General features: G+C 33.4%; 1 protein-coding gene across 2 annotated transcripts in view; it reads left to right on the forward strand.

Annotated features, from left to right (window-relative positions):
• Nucleotides 1–17982, forward strand: part of USP25 (ubiquitin specific peptidase 25) — a 139476-nt gene that overhangs the window by 42787 nt on the left and 78707 nt on the right. For both annotated transcript variants that reach the window (XM_082625213.1, XM_082625214.1), the window contains exons 5-7: nucleotides 1965–2127; nucleotides 9797–9883; nucleotides 16102–16239. In XM_082625213.1, the coding sequence (XP_082481339.1) occupies nucleotides 1965–2127; nucleotides 9797–9883; nucleotides 16102–16239 (388 nt within the window). The remainder of the gene's footprint in view (nucleotides 1–1964; nucleotides 2128–9796; nucleotides 9884–16101; nucleotides 16240–17982) is intronic.

The following is a 17982-nucleotide window of genomic DNA, read 5'->3' on the forward strand; positions in this document are numbered from 1 at the left end:
TTTTTTTTTTTTTTTTTTTTGTGGTACGCGGGCCTCTCACTGCTGTGGCCTCTCCTGTTGCGGAGCACAGGCTCCGGACGTGCAGGCTCAGTGGCCATGGCTCACGGGCCCAGCCACTCCGTGGTATGTGGGATCCTCCCGGACCAGGGCACGAACCTGTGTCCCCTGCATCGGCAGGCAGACTCTCAACCACTGCGCCACCTGGGAAAACCTCTAGTACCTTTTAGTGGTCAATAGTTTAAGAGAAAAAGCTTGTATGGGCCGAGGTTTCATGGAGAGTTGATATTTGGGCAGAGTACTGCTGCTAATGTTGGACCACTCTTAAAAGTGTATACTGATTATTTTTAAATATGTGAATTTACTTTGATCTTTACATTGTAATGTATCATGTTGTTTGTTTTCTTTTTTTAAAAATTAATTTATTTATGGCTGCATCGGGTCTTCGTTGCTACACACAGGCTTTCTCTAGTTGTGGCAAGCAGGGACTACTCTTCGTTGTGGTGTGCGGGCTTCTCATTGTGGTTGGTTTCTCTTGTTGTGGAGCATGGGCTCTAGGTGCGTGGGCTTCAGTAGTTGTGGCACACGGGCTCAGTAGTTGTGGCTCGCGGGCTCTAGAGCACAGGCTCAGTAGTTGTGGTGCATGGGCTTAGTTGCTCCGTGGCATGTGGGATCTTCCCAGACCAGGGCTTGAACCCATGTCCCCTGCATTGGCAGGCGGATTCTTAACCACTGTGCCACCAGGGAAGTCCCTATCATGTTGTTTTCTGCTTTTTTTTTTTTTTAGTATGTGGTTTTACTGATTCCCAAAGAAGACTCTATCCTACATTCATATAAGTTATTTTAAGTAATACTAGTTTGGAATCTAATACATTGTATCTAATGTCATGTTATAAGGTTAGAGACAAAAAAATAATTTACTTTTTCTGCATAATTAAGGAAGATAGCTATATTATTTTGACATTAATCTGATAGAGCAAAATCTTTAGGAGAAAAATAGTGTAGGATGAATGAGATCTTCTCAAGAAGCCAAAAAAGTTGAAAAAACTTATTCTTGCTGAGGTTTTGTAATGAATACAAAATGAGTTAAGATATTTAGCTATTATTTATGCTTATTTAGAATAGTAAGTAACACATGTCTTGAGCAGGCAAAAATGCATGGTTAGTTTATATGAGGGGATTAGGGTTTTCCAGCATGTTGTTGCGTGTTTAAGAGCAAGAAGAACAACATTAAGTGAAGTAGCATTACTCTTAGCCGTGTTTAGATATTTTAGATATATTTTTAGATATTCTGTAGGTGCATTTATTTTGAAGAGGTTAATCTTTTATTCTGATATGTAGATATTTATTTCAGTAGATTTTTCCCTTCGCAAACTTTTGAGTAAAGAAGTGGACACATAAATATTCTCTCCCTTTATTTAGCTCTTGTAGAATCATGGATCTCTAGAACTGAAAGGAACCCTAGAATTTACCTTACCGTTTTTATAATAGGAAAGGAAATTAATGGTCAGAGGAATAAAAGTACAGTTTTTTTCAATTTTTAGTTTTCTTGATTCAAAGTAATTCTTATAAAAATAGTCATTATGTTATATTGTAAATATGTACTTCAGTACAGTGACTTTTCAGGAAACTTAGCTAGGTACTGTATCCCTGGTACTAAGCCTCTAATTTGTTGAAATATAATTTAATATATTTCCTATTATATAATGCTGTCTTTTTGTGTTTGAAATTTCCTTTTTCTGAGAAAAGTAGGCTGCATGCCTCTTGATGTGTTGGCATTGCCACGGCTATGTTCTTAAAACTAGCTTCCGCTTGAGTAAATTTAGTTTTAAATATTACTTCCCCAGATGGATTGTCTAGAGCTTAATCTATTAAAATCCTTAGTTTATAGTATGCTCTTTTCTAGGGTACAGCACTAAATTAATACTGTACTTTTTTTCCCCATCATCTTCTTCCCATTGTTTAAGAGTTCTTGAAGCCAGCATAGCAGAAAATAAAGCATGTTTGAAGAGGACACCTACTGAAGTTTGGAGAGATTCTCGAAACCCTTATGATAGAAAAAGGCAGGACAAAGCTCCTGTTGGACTAAAGAATGTTGGCAATACTTGCTGGTTTAGTGCTGTTATTCAGGTAAGAGTGTTTATGCAGATCTTATTTGGTGGGCCTGACAGCAATGGAAAGTGGGTTGGGGTTGTGTTTCTTTTAAGCTGTATACTTTATATATAACTGCAGACCAGGTTTCAGTATGCCTTTCTGTCTACTAACCTAGTTTGGGGATTGCAGTATTCGCCACCCCACTTTGTTCCTCACTCCCAGTATGGAGTTTTAATGATAGAACACTACCTAATGCCTTATTCAGAATTAATTTTTCCTCCTTCCCATTTGTTGGGAATTGTCAGAGTGGAAAGAAAATATTTTTGTATATAAATCCCTGCAAATTTAGGGAAGGATGTAACCAAGGTATGAAACCAAAACTTTTTTTTGTGAGTCAGATCAGAATTATTTATATATAATGGAAAATATCATTCAAGAATTATAGTCATTTAAATACTATTTTTATGTAAGAGAACATTTTATTTGAGGAGGGAACAGATTGACAAATAATTCTCAATACATATATGAGAATGATGTAAAGAATAAATGCTGATAAATCAAGAATAACATTTTCTTTCTAACTTGGAAAGGCCTTAATGAAATGTTTCTTGAACTCCTTATTCTAAAATGAAAAATGTTTGTATGCATAGATATCCATCATCTTCTGAATTTGGACTAGTTTTCTTTTTTTTTTAAACTTTTATGTGATATGACTTTTGTCATAAATCTTTACCATTCTCAGACATTGATAATGTTATCCGTCAAATTGCAGAATGTTAAAGTCTCCTTAAATAAAACAATCTATGAATAATAACATGCTCTTAATTTTAATTTCCATTTAGGAAAATTAATATTTGTGCTTATTTTCCTAATACAGCTGAATTGTAGCTTATTTATTATTTCTGATGAGTACTTTTTAAATCATTAGATGTTTTCTAATTTACATTCTTTTACATTCAAAATATCTCTTCATTTTGTACTTTTCCAAAACTGTATACGGCGTAAACTTTCATATGATATTAATGCAATTCACGGGTTATTAAGTTCATTTCTACAAGGTTGTTAATTGTGTTCTCTAGGCGATTAACCTGTAGTTTTAACTTTTTTCTACTTCCGTGTTATAATTTCCAGCTCTTTTATGCCTTTCTGGCAAATAATATTATATAATTTGATTTCCTTTGGTTTTCTGGATTTATGCCTCACTTCTTAATAAACTGTGGTATACACCAGTTAATAATGTGCTATGTTATTTGTTTTCCAGCCTATTAAAATGTTAAGGAATACCTGGATTAGCATAAATTTATGATGATACTTTTGTTCTTGGCCTTGAGTATGCATTAATTGTTCACTTACATGCCAACAATATCTCAAACTTTATTTGCTATCTTAATCTCTTAGATCTTCTTAATAGGCTATCTTGCTTTACTTTACTTGCACTGTTAGTGAGGGCTTTTGCATTTCATTGTTCAATCTAAATTTCATAATTTAGTCATCATTTTAAAAGATGAAGCACAGTTTTAAGGCTCTGATCTGGGTGTTTATGAGTATGCTTTGCAGCCTGTATTTGGACAAGTAGATGCTACCTTTACACTATTACAGCCAGTAAATGAGGCTCATTGATTAGCTGTTTCTCTTAGAAAACTGTAAGAAGTAAGAAAGTGCTTCTAAAGAATCAATAGTTTAGTTAGAATAAACACTTAGGAGAAGTAACCGCTAACCTTGAAAAATTGGGATTTTAATAAAATAATAAGATACTGACTTGGGGATGTAGAAAAACATTAAGCTTCAGAGTTCAGAAAATTGTGGGTGGGAAGAAAAATTTATCTGGAGATAACTTCGTTTTGTTTTTGAATGTAATTTTAAAGTCTCTTAACCCATTTTAAGTACCTTTTACTTTGCATTTCTAGTAATTGAAATATTTTATTTTTTCATTTCTTGACATTTGCTTAATTTCACAGACATCTGAAATATAACAGTTTATCATCATAAACGGAACTTTTCACTTATGAAAGAAAATTTGGGTAGGAAATCTGTATTAGTGTTGGAAGTTTTTAACTTGTATTTTCCAAAGCAAGGTGGAACTTGTTCAGACTGTGACATAAATGTACTGTGACGTTTCAATTACAAACTTTTCTCAGGGATGGAATTTATTATACTTAGTTGGCAAGACGAGTATGAAACAACTGGGAATTCTTTTCTTTGTAAGTATTTCTACCAATTATAATAGTTTACTGGGATTATAAATCTCTAACTTCAGAGTAGGTAATGAGGATAGGCTACAGAAGGCACAGCTTTGTTATATTTGTTCCTTTAGGTACTGAGACCTAAGTGTTTTGGAAGAAAAGGGGAACAGAATATCAGAAAGAGACTGTAAGCAAGGAGAAGGTTGTACAGAGAATGGCTTACATAACCTTTTGGATGCTAATAATATTAGCCTGACTGTCTTTAGATTGGGTATCAACCAGTTATCTAGTCAGGACTATTCATCCTGTTCAAAAGGAACTTTTATGTAGAAAGTACTAATTGGGGCTGCTTTTTCCACTAGGGTGTCAGTGAATTAGGTAGTTGCTTATAGGAATATATTCTCCTCTTTCTCTTGTTTTGGGTGTTAAGTTCAAGTAATCCATGGATTCTCATGATAAACCTTAGCACCATTCCCATTTGGATGCCTCTGAGATGCTCAGAAGTAAGGTGCTCATACTTCTCAGTTTGCCTGGTACAGTCCCAGTTTACTCACATTGTAGATCTATCAGCACCTGTTAATTAGTCTCGAAGCCCTTTTTCATACTCAGAAGGGTTATGGGTTGGATGATAAAGTATATGGTCACCTTATGCATAAATTATGAAACTCTAAGTTGACTAAAATACAGGCATCCTGAGGGCAGAGAGCACATCATCTAGGTTAGTGTTCTGTACCAGTGTATAGTAGAGTGACACGTTAGAGGAACCCATTAAGTAATTAGTGAGTTAGTAAATAAATGACCCATAAAGGAGCATATATTACTTATGGTGGAATTGAAGACTTAAGATGCTTCTACCACTCTAATGTATTAAAGTATGGTATTGAAAAGGTGCTGCAAGTTTTCAAAACATTTCAGGATATCATTTAACGTGCTTTTCATAACACTTGCTTTTGTCTCTAATTTTCATCAAAGAACATGAGTACATAGTTCAAAGAGAAAACCAAAAATCCCATAGCAATAAAAGCCTTGTGAAAAACAGCAGTCCTCTGCTCCAAACCACCCTGCCTGAGAAGCATAGTCCTGCTTCTTAAAGGCATCTACAACCAATTCTAGCTGTTTCTCTTGCTATCTTCGTTTTTCTAAATGACATGCCTTTCTGCAGAGATAGATGAGGATTTAGCTCTTTCATTTCACCTACCTAGAATTGCCTTTCCTTTCATCTCCCAGCATAGTTATATCACCAGTTAAAAATAGTCAGTAGTCAGTGTTTACATTTTCTTTGACTTTGTAGACATTATAATGGTTTACTAAGACTACCCCTCTGTGATTCTTTGTTTTCTTGGAGTTGTCAGTTGCCACCTTTTCTTCTTTCTGTTTTCTGTATACTTATTTATCCTTAAAAATTTCCAGCTGCTTCAACCTCGCTTTTGAGGTATTATCAATAGTGTGTTTCATATACTCAAACATCTCAAACATGTTAACTCTTTTTCTTTCTTTTTTCCTTTTTTTTTTCTTTTTTTTTTGGTGAGGGGAGTCCTTTACAACATGAGATTTCTGTGCCTTAAATCCAGACTGGATCATGATTTTTTTGTGGTTTAAGCATGGTTGCTAACTTTCCAAAAGCAGGTCTAGGGAAAGGGAATTGGGGAAGGGACAATTGGGGGTCAATTGAAAGGCTTTTACTTAACCCTATTTGTAGCCCTGAATCTCATCCTACCCTGAAATACACTATGACTGATTTTTATGAACCTGAGTCAGTTAAATTATATTCACAGTTTAAATTTTCCTGTATTCCACAGAGGAGAGAGTACTTGTCTGATGATGCTTCTCAGTCTGAGAAGGACATAGGGCTTTAATTGCTCTGTATACAGACTTTCAGTTTTTAATCATGCCAGTCTGTTTCTACCTCACATTGAAGCTTACCTGATACCATTTCATTTTAAAAAAAATCCACCAAGGAGAATTTATTTTGCTTTTCCTTAGTATTTTTCATTATAGACAGTTTATGTCTCCCTTTGCTCTCTTGTCATCACTCTTTTTGTTTTCCACAAATTATGTATTTAAACTCTCATCTTCCATTAGCTCTCTGATATTAGCAAGAGTTTAACCAAACTCTAACAGATTTCAAAATTGACACATTAGCTTTGGACTGAATGAAAGGATACTTGTTTTCAATGTGTATGACTCACAAACACAATTTAGGCAGTAGTGACAATTACTCTTTCCTGCCCCTTTTGAAGGAATGTGTTGACTAATACTGCTATGCCTGATTTATGGTATAGATTGGTACTTAAAATAAATTTCTATGATTTGTTGTGATAATCCATGGTCAGAAATTCTACTTTGGGTAGTAGCATATTAAGTTGTTTTCGGACATCTACCTGCTCATATTTTGCTGGAGTCCAAAACAAAACAAAAGAAAAATGAAATCAGCTTTTTGAAGGCATAAACCCTAAAGCAGTGAGGAATTTTGAGGCTACACTTTGAGAGAACAAAAATTTCAGAGAGTAAGCTTCACATTTTGGGCTGATTTTATCTTTGAGGCAATTTCAGGAGTGACTTCTGATTGGCTGGGGAGCTAAGCAAAGTTTCACACAGGCTTGGAGCCAGAGGAAACACCTGAGATTTTCAGTTAAATTCTAAAGGGCTACACCCTAGAATTAACTGAGAACTGAAAATAAGGCCAGGCTTTATAATTTGTGAATCCCAGCTTGAGATTTTCTCAGAATTGATTGGGTTAAGATGATCTAGGCTTGCAAGTAGTCCCAGTTTTGCTGCCTGCCAGAAGGAAATGTAAATTCTGTTAGAAGATACTATCATCTTGAACTTTGTATGTAAAAAACTGGAGAAAATTCAATGTCTAGCACTCAAATCAGTCATAATTAGTTATATCAGAAAATAAGACATGTCCAAAAATTATGAGAAAATAATGAATAATTAGAAATATACCTACAGGGAAACCTAAAAATCGAATAATTTGTTATGTAACTATTACTACGCTCAAGGAATTAGAAGCCTGCTTGAGAATTTTGATAGAAAAATAAAAACTATAAAAAGAACAAAATAGAAATTTTAGAACTGAAAAATATGATAAATGAAGTTAAGATATCAGTGGAAGAGTTTAGCAGGATATCAGACACAACTGAAGAGAGAATTAGTCAACTGGACAGTTTGTGGAACATTTTCACACTAAAGCCATGAGATACAGATGAGAGGATATAAGAGCTATTTTGGACATGGTGTAAATTGTACTAACACAATTTATTTTTGGTTCCAGAGGGAAACTAAAAGGGAAATAGGATAAAAACAATATTTGAAGAGATGACAAAGAGTATTCCAAACTTGAAGAAAGAGATGAAGCCACAGATTAGGGAAGCAATAGGAACCAGGTAGTATGAACGTAAAGAATACTACACCAAGGCACATCATAGTAAAACAGATAAACACTCTAGACAGAGAAAATACTAAAAGTAGCCAGATGGAAAAGGTGTGTTGCCTCTATGAAGGAGCAAAAATAAGACTAACGGTTGACTTCTCAACAGAAATGCTATCTTTAAAGTTCTGGGAAAAGTTAACTGGCTGTCTAGAATTCTATAACTAGCAAAAATCTTTAAAAAATGAAAAAAACCCCACAATTTTCAGTTTAGCAGAAGCTGAAATACTTTGTTACCAGGAGACCCACACCAAAGGAAATTCTAAAGGGTGTTCAGGAAGAAGAAAAGAGTTTTCCAGTGGGAGCTCAGAGCATAGAAGTGGGATTGAGATTCTCCAGATTTGTCAATATTCTCTTTCCTATTTAAATTCATTTTAAGAACAGTCTGTACTTTGTCCCCCTTACTTTTATCCCATTTCTTCAGGACTCATTGCTGATCTTCTGCCATTCTACCATTCTACTGGAAAGGTGACTTCCCAATTGACAAGTCTAAAGATTATTTTCTTGCCCTTACCTTACTAGAATGTGGCAACCTTCAACCTTTGCTAATCTTGTCCTTCATGAAATTTGCCAGTGATTCTTTGATGTACTACAGAATCTTCTATGGTACTTTATATCTTTGTTGAGAGGTTCCTGACAGGAATTTTTAAAGCTCTGCAGTTATTCTGATACACAACTATGTTTGAAAGCTTTTTCTACGCCTTTTTCTTCTGTGATCTCATATTCCACACTTCCTTTACTATTTTTATTTTGTCTTTCTTATAGCTCTTTTTCCTCTGGCTTTTAAATGCTGCTTCTTCCTTAAGTTTCTGATTTTGGTCTGTTATTGTACTTATTATTTCTGATTTATAACATCTGCTCTCATTGTTTTAACTTGCAGTAACAAGATAGTACAAGGGCAGAGACTTGATATATTTTATTCTCTGCTGCCTGTCTTCCTTGTGTCTGGCATGTAGTGGGTGCTCCATAAATATTTGTTAAATGAATGAATAAATGAATGAATATGTTCATATTGTTTAATTAAAAACTACTTCAGATCACAATTATCAGTTTTATGGTTTTACCTTTCATATTTAGGTCTTTAATCCACATCTATATCTATATATCTATATATGACTATTTCTTTATATATAGTGGACCAGTTTTCCCAACACCCGTACTAAACAAAATCTTGTTTTCTTATGGATTTGTGGTGCTATTTTTATTTTCTAGCAAGTTGGCTAACCCATCTTTTACAAAGATTTAATACATTATCACCTCCAGTGCAATGATTTTCAAACTTTATAAACTGTGACTCACAGAAAGGAATACATTTTACATTGTAAAACACTTTACACATACATATGTATGTAAAAATATCACCAATGAAAATTTTACAAATGATACTCTGGTGAATTGACTGTTTATGACATGTTCTGATATTTTCCATTATATTTTATTTCAGTTTTTAAAATTAATGTTTATCGTGATGACATTAATGGGTTACAAGCTATAGCTTAAAAACATAGCTGCAGGAAGCTTTTTCATGAGCATCTTTCACATGCTTTCATTATGCTCTACATGATCAATATTACTGTATTTTGGAGTAACACTGCTATTGTTATAATTAAATATCTTTCTCCTTTCTAGGTTGTGTGTCTCCTTAACCATTAGCGATAATATGTAATTTTTTTGTCTCTATAAATTTATTTGTACTATATTTTTGTAGAATTGATACCTCTAGAAAACTCATACTGAACATAACATGTCTAAAAAGTTCTCAACTTTGCATTTGTGTAGATTTTATTTTGAGGAAACTGCTTAGGCACATAGTAACATAAAGAAAGGAAACTTTTAATAATATATATTATGTTTTTTTGAGTTGTCCACGTATAATTTTCTCCTTTGCAGTACCGTAAATATTGTTCATGATCAAGAATAATATGTCAAAATAAAAGAAATGTGACTTCTTCTCAGGGAGAAAATAGGCCTTCTTGTGCTAGTGGGAAATATTCTGTATATAAAATAAATCTCTCAGGCCAGTCATATTTTTATAGTTCTGTTAATAGAATTTTCCCTTCAGTTATCTTAAATTGTTGTTCTTTTTCAGTCATTATTCAATCTTTTGGAATTTAGAAGACTAGTTCTGAATTATAAGCCTCCATCAAATGTTCAAGATTTACCCCGAAACCAAAAGGTAAAATAATGAAAAATTTTTAAGCACAGTATATGTGGTCTTCATATTCTTTTATCTGTGCTTGCTTTTGGGAAATTTGCCAAATCAAATCTGAAATAGTGTCAAATTTGAATGTGAACCTATTAATCTCAGCTACAACAGTAACTTCCTATTCTTGGTTAGTATATTGTAAATATGAATTTTTCTTCACCTGTGTGTCAGTAATAGGCCAATTTTTTTGTTTCATTTTAGTAATTGCTTTTTTCTTCTTTTTTTTGGATGTCAAATTTCAGTAAATTTTATAGGTTACCATTTACAATTCAAGGTCTTTACTCAGTTGCCTCCTGAAAAATTGTGTGGAAATCAAAAATTTATCAGTTATTTCTGTAGATGAGCTTTTTAAAAGGTTAGTTTTGCATTAGTTGTCTTTGCTGTGCAAATCTGTAACTTCTAATATTGTTAGGCAATATAATGTGACAGAGAGCACAGGCATCAGGACCACATTTCCTGGGTTCTGGCTGTGGACCTGCTTGATCTAGTTACTGCTTGTTTTCCTTATCTGAAAAGCATAAATAATAACAGCAGTTATTTTATAGAGTTTCTACGAGAATTAAATGAGATAAAACACATAAAGGACTTAGAAATACCTGGTACATAGTAAGTACTAGGTGTCAGCTATTGCTAGTTATTATACTGTTCATATTAGCTTTTCAAAAGATAGGACTGCTTTGCACGCAGAAATTCATACTTAATGAAAAAAATTAATTATGGAGATGATATCCTTGAGTGTAAGACTTCAGTGATCTTGTCATAAAGAAACTGTAGCCCTAAATGGGACTGGTTGCAAAGACAATGAAGTTAAAGTTTTAGGTTTCAGTAAAGTGTTGAACTTTGTGTGACCTATTGTTAATAGTAATAATATGTTATTAAATTATGTTTTCCTTTTAGTGTCTAATTTTGTAAACTACTTTTCCTGAAAACATGGGAAACATTTATAATGCTAGCTAGTGGGAATATAATTTGATTTATAACCAGCTTTTCAGGCCGTAATCTTTGGCCATAAAGTGTCAGACTGATAAGCCATTTTCAAAAGGGAAGCAAGATCACCTGACCAACTACTCATACTTCCAGAGAAATTAAGCAAACACCTTTCAGTCATTACAGTGTTTACATGAAACTTTTTGGACTGTTTCCTCCCTCTGTCACAATTTGGTTAGTTCGTTGTTCTGATGTCTTGGTTGAAGTGTATTTATAATTCACATGATTATTTAGAATTATTACTTGCAATTAGAAAAATATCAAGATAATCCTCCTAGTACTTGGAAATTATTTACACCACTAAATAATCCCAGGAACAAAGAACAAATCAAAGAAGAAATTTCAGGGTATTCTGAACTGAATAAAAATTAAAACATGATGTATCAAAATTAGAGGGATTTAGCTAAAACAGTGGTTAGTGGAAAATACATGAACTAAATGCCTTATTAGAAAATAAGAATTGTTTCAAATTAATGGCATCAGATTGCATCAAGAAATTAGGGAGGACCGCCTGCCGATGCAGGGGACACGGGTTCGTGCCCGGGTCCGGGAAGATCCCACATGCCGCGGAGCGGCTGGGCCCGTGAGCCATGGCCACTGAACCTGCGCGTCCGGAGCCTGTGCTCCGCAACGGGAGAGGCCACAACAGTGAGAGGCCCGCGTATTGCCAGAAAAAAAAAAAGAAATTAGGGAGGAAAAGCTCGTTAATTTGAAAGCAGAAGAAAGGAAATAATAAAGACAAGTACATAAATCAATGAATTAGACATCAGGAAAACAGTAGAGAAAAATTAATGGAACCACAAGCTGCTGCTTAAGAAAGTTGGTAAAATTGATAACCTTCTAAGTAGACTTGAGTAAGAAAAAAGAGGGAAGAAACAAATTACCAAAATAAAGAATAAAAGAGGGGCACATCACTGCATATTCTGTAGACAATAAAAGAGAATAGTGGAATATTATAAACAACAGGCAAATATTTTAAAAGCTAACAGCTATTGAAACTGATGAAAAGATAGATAACCTGAGTATCTCTATATTATATTAAAGAAATTGAATTTTTAGTTAAGAACCTACCCACCAAAAAAAAAAAAAAAAATCAATAGCAGCAACGTTTATTGGTGAGTTATACCAAACATATAAGGAAGAAATAATAGCAATTCTCTACATGTTTTCCCAGAAAATTGAAGAAGAGGTAAAACTTCCAGATTTACTCTATGAGACCAGCATTACGCTGAAACCAAAAGTAGAAAAATATATTTCAAGAAAAGAAAACTACAGACCAATATTCCTCATGAATAATAGAACCAAAAATTGTCAGATTTTTGGCAAGTTGAATGCTGTAGTACATATAAAGGATAATAATACCTCATTGGCAGGTGGGGTTTATCCAGGACTGAAAGATTGGTTTAGTGTTCAAAAATCAGTATAATTCATCATATTAACATATTAGACAAGAAGAGCCATATGACTATCTCAGTAGATGAAGAAAAAGGATTTGAAAAAAGCTAACATATTTATGACAAAATCTCTCAGAAACTAGGAGTAGTAAAAAGACTTTTTTATCCTGATAAAACTCATTTATGAGAAAGTTACAACTAATTATAATACTTTATGGTGTAAGACTGAATCCTTTTCCTCAAAGATCAGGAACAAACAAGATGTCCCTCACCACTTTTCTATTAGACATTAGACTGGAGTTCTTAACCAGTGCTGTAAGGTAAGAAAAAGAAATAAGTGTGCAGATTGGAAAGGAAGAAACAAAGCTGTCTTTTCATTTATATGACTGATTGTCTATTTAGAAAATCCTAAGTACTCTACTAAAAAAAAAAAAGATGCTAGAATCAAGAAGTGAGTTCATTCAGCAACATTACATGATACAAGGCAAACATACAAAAATCAACTGTATTTCTTAATACTAGCAACACACAATTGGGAATTTAAATTAAAAAATACTTATGTAAGACAGCATAAAATATGGAATATTAGAGATAAAGTAGACAAAAGATATGGAAAACTACAAAACATTGGTGAGAGAAATTAAAGAAATAAAGAGATACACTGTGTTCATGGATCAGGGGATTCAATTTTTTTAAGATATCAATTGTCCCCAGTTTAATCTATAGAATCAGTGCAATCCAGTTATAATCCCAGCAGGCATTTTCATAGGAATTGACAAATTGATTGTAAAAATTTATATGCAAAATCAAAGGATGTGGAATAGCCATAGCAGTTTTAAAGAGAAAGGCAGTGTTGGAGGAATTAATTATTTGGCTACAATGATCAAGACACTGTGTTATTGGTGAAAAGATAGTCATATAGATCAGTAGAACAGAATAGAGTGTCCAGAAATAGAACAACACATATAGGGGTAATTGGTTTTAATCACAGTTGCCAAAACAATTCAATGGTCAAAGGAAAATCTTTTAAACCAATGATGTCTTAGACAGAAAAATACTTTTCAACCTTTACAGGACACTATTTATGAAAAAAAAATCACAATGAACTATAGACCTAAAACAAAGAACTAAAACTATAAAAATTCTTGAGGAAAACAGAAAATTTTAGGGTTCTGGATTAAGAGAAGATTTCTTAAGAAGGACAATAAACAGGCACAAATCATACAAGAAAAAAATTGATGTTTCATTTTCATCAAAATGAAAATCTTGTCTTTGAAAAATTCATACAAAATGAAAAGGCAAGCCACAGATTGGGAGAAAATATTAGCAAAACATATATCACACAAAGGAATTGTGCCTAAAATATATACAGAACTTTTACATCTCAATAGTAAGACAAGTAACCTATTACTATATTGGGAAAAATATCTCAACAGATTACAACACCAAAGAAGATACACAGATTGTAAATAGCTACATGAAATGATGCTCAGTGTTACTAGTCCTTAGGCCAAATGCAAGTTAAAATGAGGGGTGCCACTAGAAGAACTAAAGTTAAAAAATATAGCCCATATCCAAGTGTTTTAGAATGTGGACCTAGAACTCATTACACTGCCAGTGAGAATATAAAGTAGTTAAATGCCTTTGGAAAACAGTTTGTTTGTTTCTTAAAAACATCTACCATACAGCCTTGCCATTTCCCTTCAGTTCTTTACTCAAGAGGAATGAAACCGTATGTCCACACAAAGCCACATCCAATAATATCCACTGCAGCTGGAACAGGTTAATGGTCTGTCCACACAATGAAATCCCACTCAGCAATAAAGTTGTGGTCTGTCCACACAATGAAATCCCACTCAGCAATAAAGTGGAATTAATTATTAATGTACATAAACATATGGATGAAGTTCAAAATAATTATGCCGATTGCAGGAAACCATTGACTAAAATGAGCACATAGAGTATGATTTGATTTATATAAATTTCTAGAAAGTGTAAAGTAACCATGGTCACCTGGGAATGATTAGGGAGGGGAGTGAGGGATGAAGAAAGTTTTGGGGGTGATGGACAGGTATGTTATTGATTGTGGTGATACATTCGTGGATGTATACATACGTGAAGCTTGTAAAATTGTACACTTTCTAATGTACAGTATATTGTACATCAGTTATATCTTGATAAATCTGTTTAAAAAAGATAAAGAATTGTGTTTGAATAATTTCTAGATGTGGTATTTTCATAATTTATGCAGTGGCTAGTCTTAACAGCAACCACTCATTTTGCCTTTTGAAATTCAAGATTTTCTAGCCACAGGAATTGGCTGAGAGCAAAAGCTGTTTTATTAAAGTATTTAACTTTTCACATATGCATCTCAGCAGAATTTCACTTGATTTTCAAAAGTCATTTTTTCATTCTTGTCACTTGGCAAGGAATGTCTCAAAAAACTGCCTTGCCTTAGGTACAGTGATAAATGAAGAAATTGATCACAAGAAATTAAGGAGATTTCCGAAAATTATTTTATGGATTAAAATTTTTAACATTTACACTCTTGAAACCTATTTATATAGGGCACTTGTTGGGGAATAGTAAGTACCACAGAAAAATCATGGATTAATTTTTTATCTCATTTAAAACTTGCATTTTATCTTTATCATCAATGATGGAATTTATTATGCTTAAATAAAATCCATGTTTTCTATAACAGCATTTTTATGTTAGACTTTATGTACTTTCTGATTGCTGTAATGGGTATGTAGTTTTTAGATCAAATAAATATTTGGAATCAATTTTATTCCTTTACACCTATTTCTTAGGACTGCTTTTTAATGTATTGTGGGAGCAACTGTTTCTGTATTAATTGATTATATTATTCTGGGTAACAACTGTACACACACAGACACACACTGCTACAAAACTGCAAACTTGGAAAATTTTTCTAATATTTAAATAGTATATGTAAGCTTTATCTGTTAAAATTGTTATTTCAGGAGCTAACCATAGTAAGAACTTCCTGTCTCATTTGTTACTATAATGTGTTTCACTAAGACATGTGAATTACATTCTTATAAAAAGTTTTCTTCTTATTTTAAAATAAATTGTTTGTGATTGATAATATTGGGTTGTTTTTGTTCCTTATGGAAGAAGAAGAAAAACAATAGTGAGTTTTCAAAGGAACACTAGAATGATGATACATTAGTCTAATATTAGGATCTAGTCTAATTACTTATTAGACTAATGTGTCTGATAATTAGGATTTTCACATAACAGTGGCAGTAGTGATTCATTGCTGAATGAAAAACATTAATTTCAGTAGATGTGGAGTTTGAAGAGATCATTGACTTGGAGGGGCCTGGGAAGGCTTCATGGAGGAGGGGGATTTTTGCTTAAATGGGTTTATTGAGCGTAAGGTACTTAAGTAGTGCCTGGCACGTGGTTAGCACTCATTGAATGTTGGCTCTTGTTATTGCTGTCCTCAGCAGCAGCTGGGCTTTGCTGAATGGAAAGGATTATAATAAACAGAGTTAAATGAGGATATTCTTGGCTGGGTAATGACATGATTTACTGTGAATATGTGGCATTTATTCTAAAATTGTGAGCTTAGTCTAGGTCCTCTGTTCTTTCCGTGTTTGACTTCTTCTTTCAGTCTCCTAGATGACAAGGATCACTCTTCTTTTTTTATGATAATAGGAGTGCTAGATTCATCCCTAATCTATATTAGTTAAATTTTTGGTTAATTTTAAAATGAGTATTTCTTTACCAGTAAAGATTTTAATCTTCACTTAAGGATTTTTTCTTTTTTTTCAATAGGAGCATCGGAATTTGCCTTTTATGCGTGAGCTTCGGTATCTATTTGCACTTCTTGTTGGTACTAAAAGGAAATATGTTGACCCATCAAGAGCAGTTGAAATTCTTAAGGATGCTTTCAAATCAAATGACTCCCAGCAGGTAGCTTTGTTGTGCTTACTTAGTTATTAACTTTTTAATTTAATCTGATCTTTTCTTAAGCAGTTTTTTTCAAAGACAAATGACAAAGATGTTGTCATTTATCTTTATACAAATAAGCTGGAGCCATTTAAAACATTGTTTATTTGGAAGATTTACTTTTAAATTAAGAAATAGTGATAATCTTGAAAGTATATGATAAATGAAGCTGTAATTTATATTAAAATTACTAAATGAAAGCAGTGGGTAAAATTAAGAATGTTCACAAATTTTTGATTAAAAATCTTCACCAAGGTGTGATAACCCAGTGTCAGTACAGTATACACGCTTTTGATATTCCTCTTTTTGCTGGCAGAAAGTAGTTTCCCGTAATTACTCAGAAAAGGTTTATGAATGACATTAACTTTGTCATTTTATTTTTCTTTTATTTTTCTCTTATTGTGCTTTTATTTCCCAATCTTTATGTAGTGCTGTTTGGTTGCTTTTTATCATTTTTTTAGAAAGAATATTGGGAATTTTCCTATAAAAATAGAAAATGTCTATAAACAAACCAACATTTTCACATATAATGTGAGAAGTCAGAGAAATTAAAGAAGGAAAGTAGAAGAGAAGAAAAGAAAGTAGCAGAGAATAATAGCAACAGTGTTGGAAAAGATGACAGTGACATAATGGGCAAAAAATAAAGACGATACTTGAGAGGAGATTTTAAAAATCTGCTACGTTTGCAGTGTAGGTGTTGTAGTACTTGGATATATATGTTACATGGATGTGTGGAGAGCTGAAAGATGTCTGATTTTGCCACTGCCTTCACTGTGCTTTTTTTGTTTTAATTCATTTTTTATGGCAAAGATAAATGAACAAAAAAGGTGGTCACATCAGAATTTGCTTATATTTGTTGTTGTTTTCAGTTTTTCTCCCCCCAACATTTTCTTCTAAAGAATATTATAAGTAGGAAACCTTTTTGTTTCTTGTCAGATATAACGTTGAAGGGTAAGTAATGTTATAGAAAAGTATAGAAAGTCATTTTAAAGTCTTATATTAGTTTGCTAGGACAGCTGTAACAGATTACCACAAACCGAGTGACTTCAAGACAATAGAAAATGATTCTCTTATAGTTCTAGAAGCCAAAAGTTCAAAATAAAGGTGTTGGCAGGGCTGTGCTCCCTCCGGTGGCTCTAAAGGAGAATGCTTCCTTGCCTCCACCATCTGGTGACTCCTGATGTTCCTTGGCTTGTGGTGCCAATTTCTTGTCTTCATCTTTACACGACCTTTTCCCCTGTATGTCTGTGTGCCTGCTCTTTTTTTTCCTCTTAATTTTAAGAGTACTCATCATTGGATTTAGGGCCTACCTTAAACCAGGATGATCTCATCTTGAGATCCGTACCTTCCTTACATCTGCAAAGACTCTTATTCCAAAAACAGATTCTGAAGATCCAAGTGGACATATATTTTGACAGGCCTCAATTTAACCCACTACGGGTGGTATGGATGTTTATAACTGGCATTTTGTGTTAAGTTTAGTTGTCTTTATATGGCCTTGGAGCAATTTATTTAAGCTTCCTAGACCGTAGTTTCAACATTTTAAAGGTAAATAGGTTGGCCCAGATGCTTTTCAAAGAACATCTAGCTGTGACAATGTATAATAGTAAGTTTGTTTTATATTTGGGACTATTTTGATAAAGGCGAATTGCTTACGCTTATTTATCTGTTTTTGGGAAGTCATAGTAGAGTTGCTTTATCCCCCCA

The sequence above is a fragment of the Mesoplodon mirus genome, assembly GCF_964341445.2.
Source record: "Mesoplodon mirus genome assembly, chromosome: 6".
NCBI classification, from domain to species: domain Eukaryota; kingdom Metazoa; phylum Chordata; class Mammalia; order Artiodactyla; family Ziphiidae; genus Mesoplodon; species Mesoplodon mirus.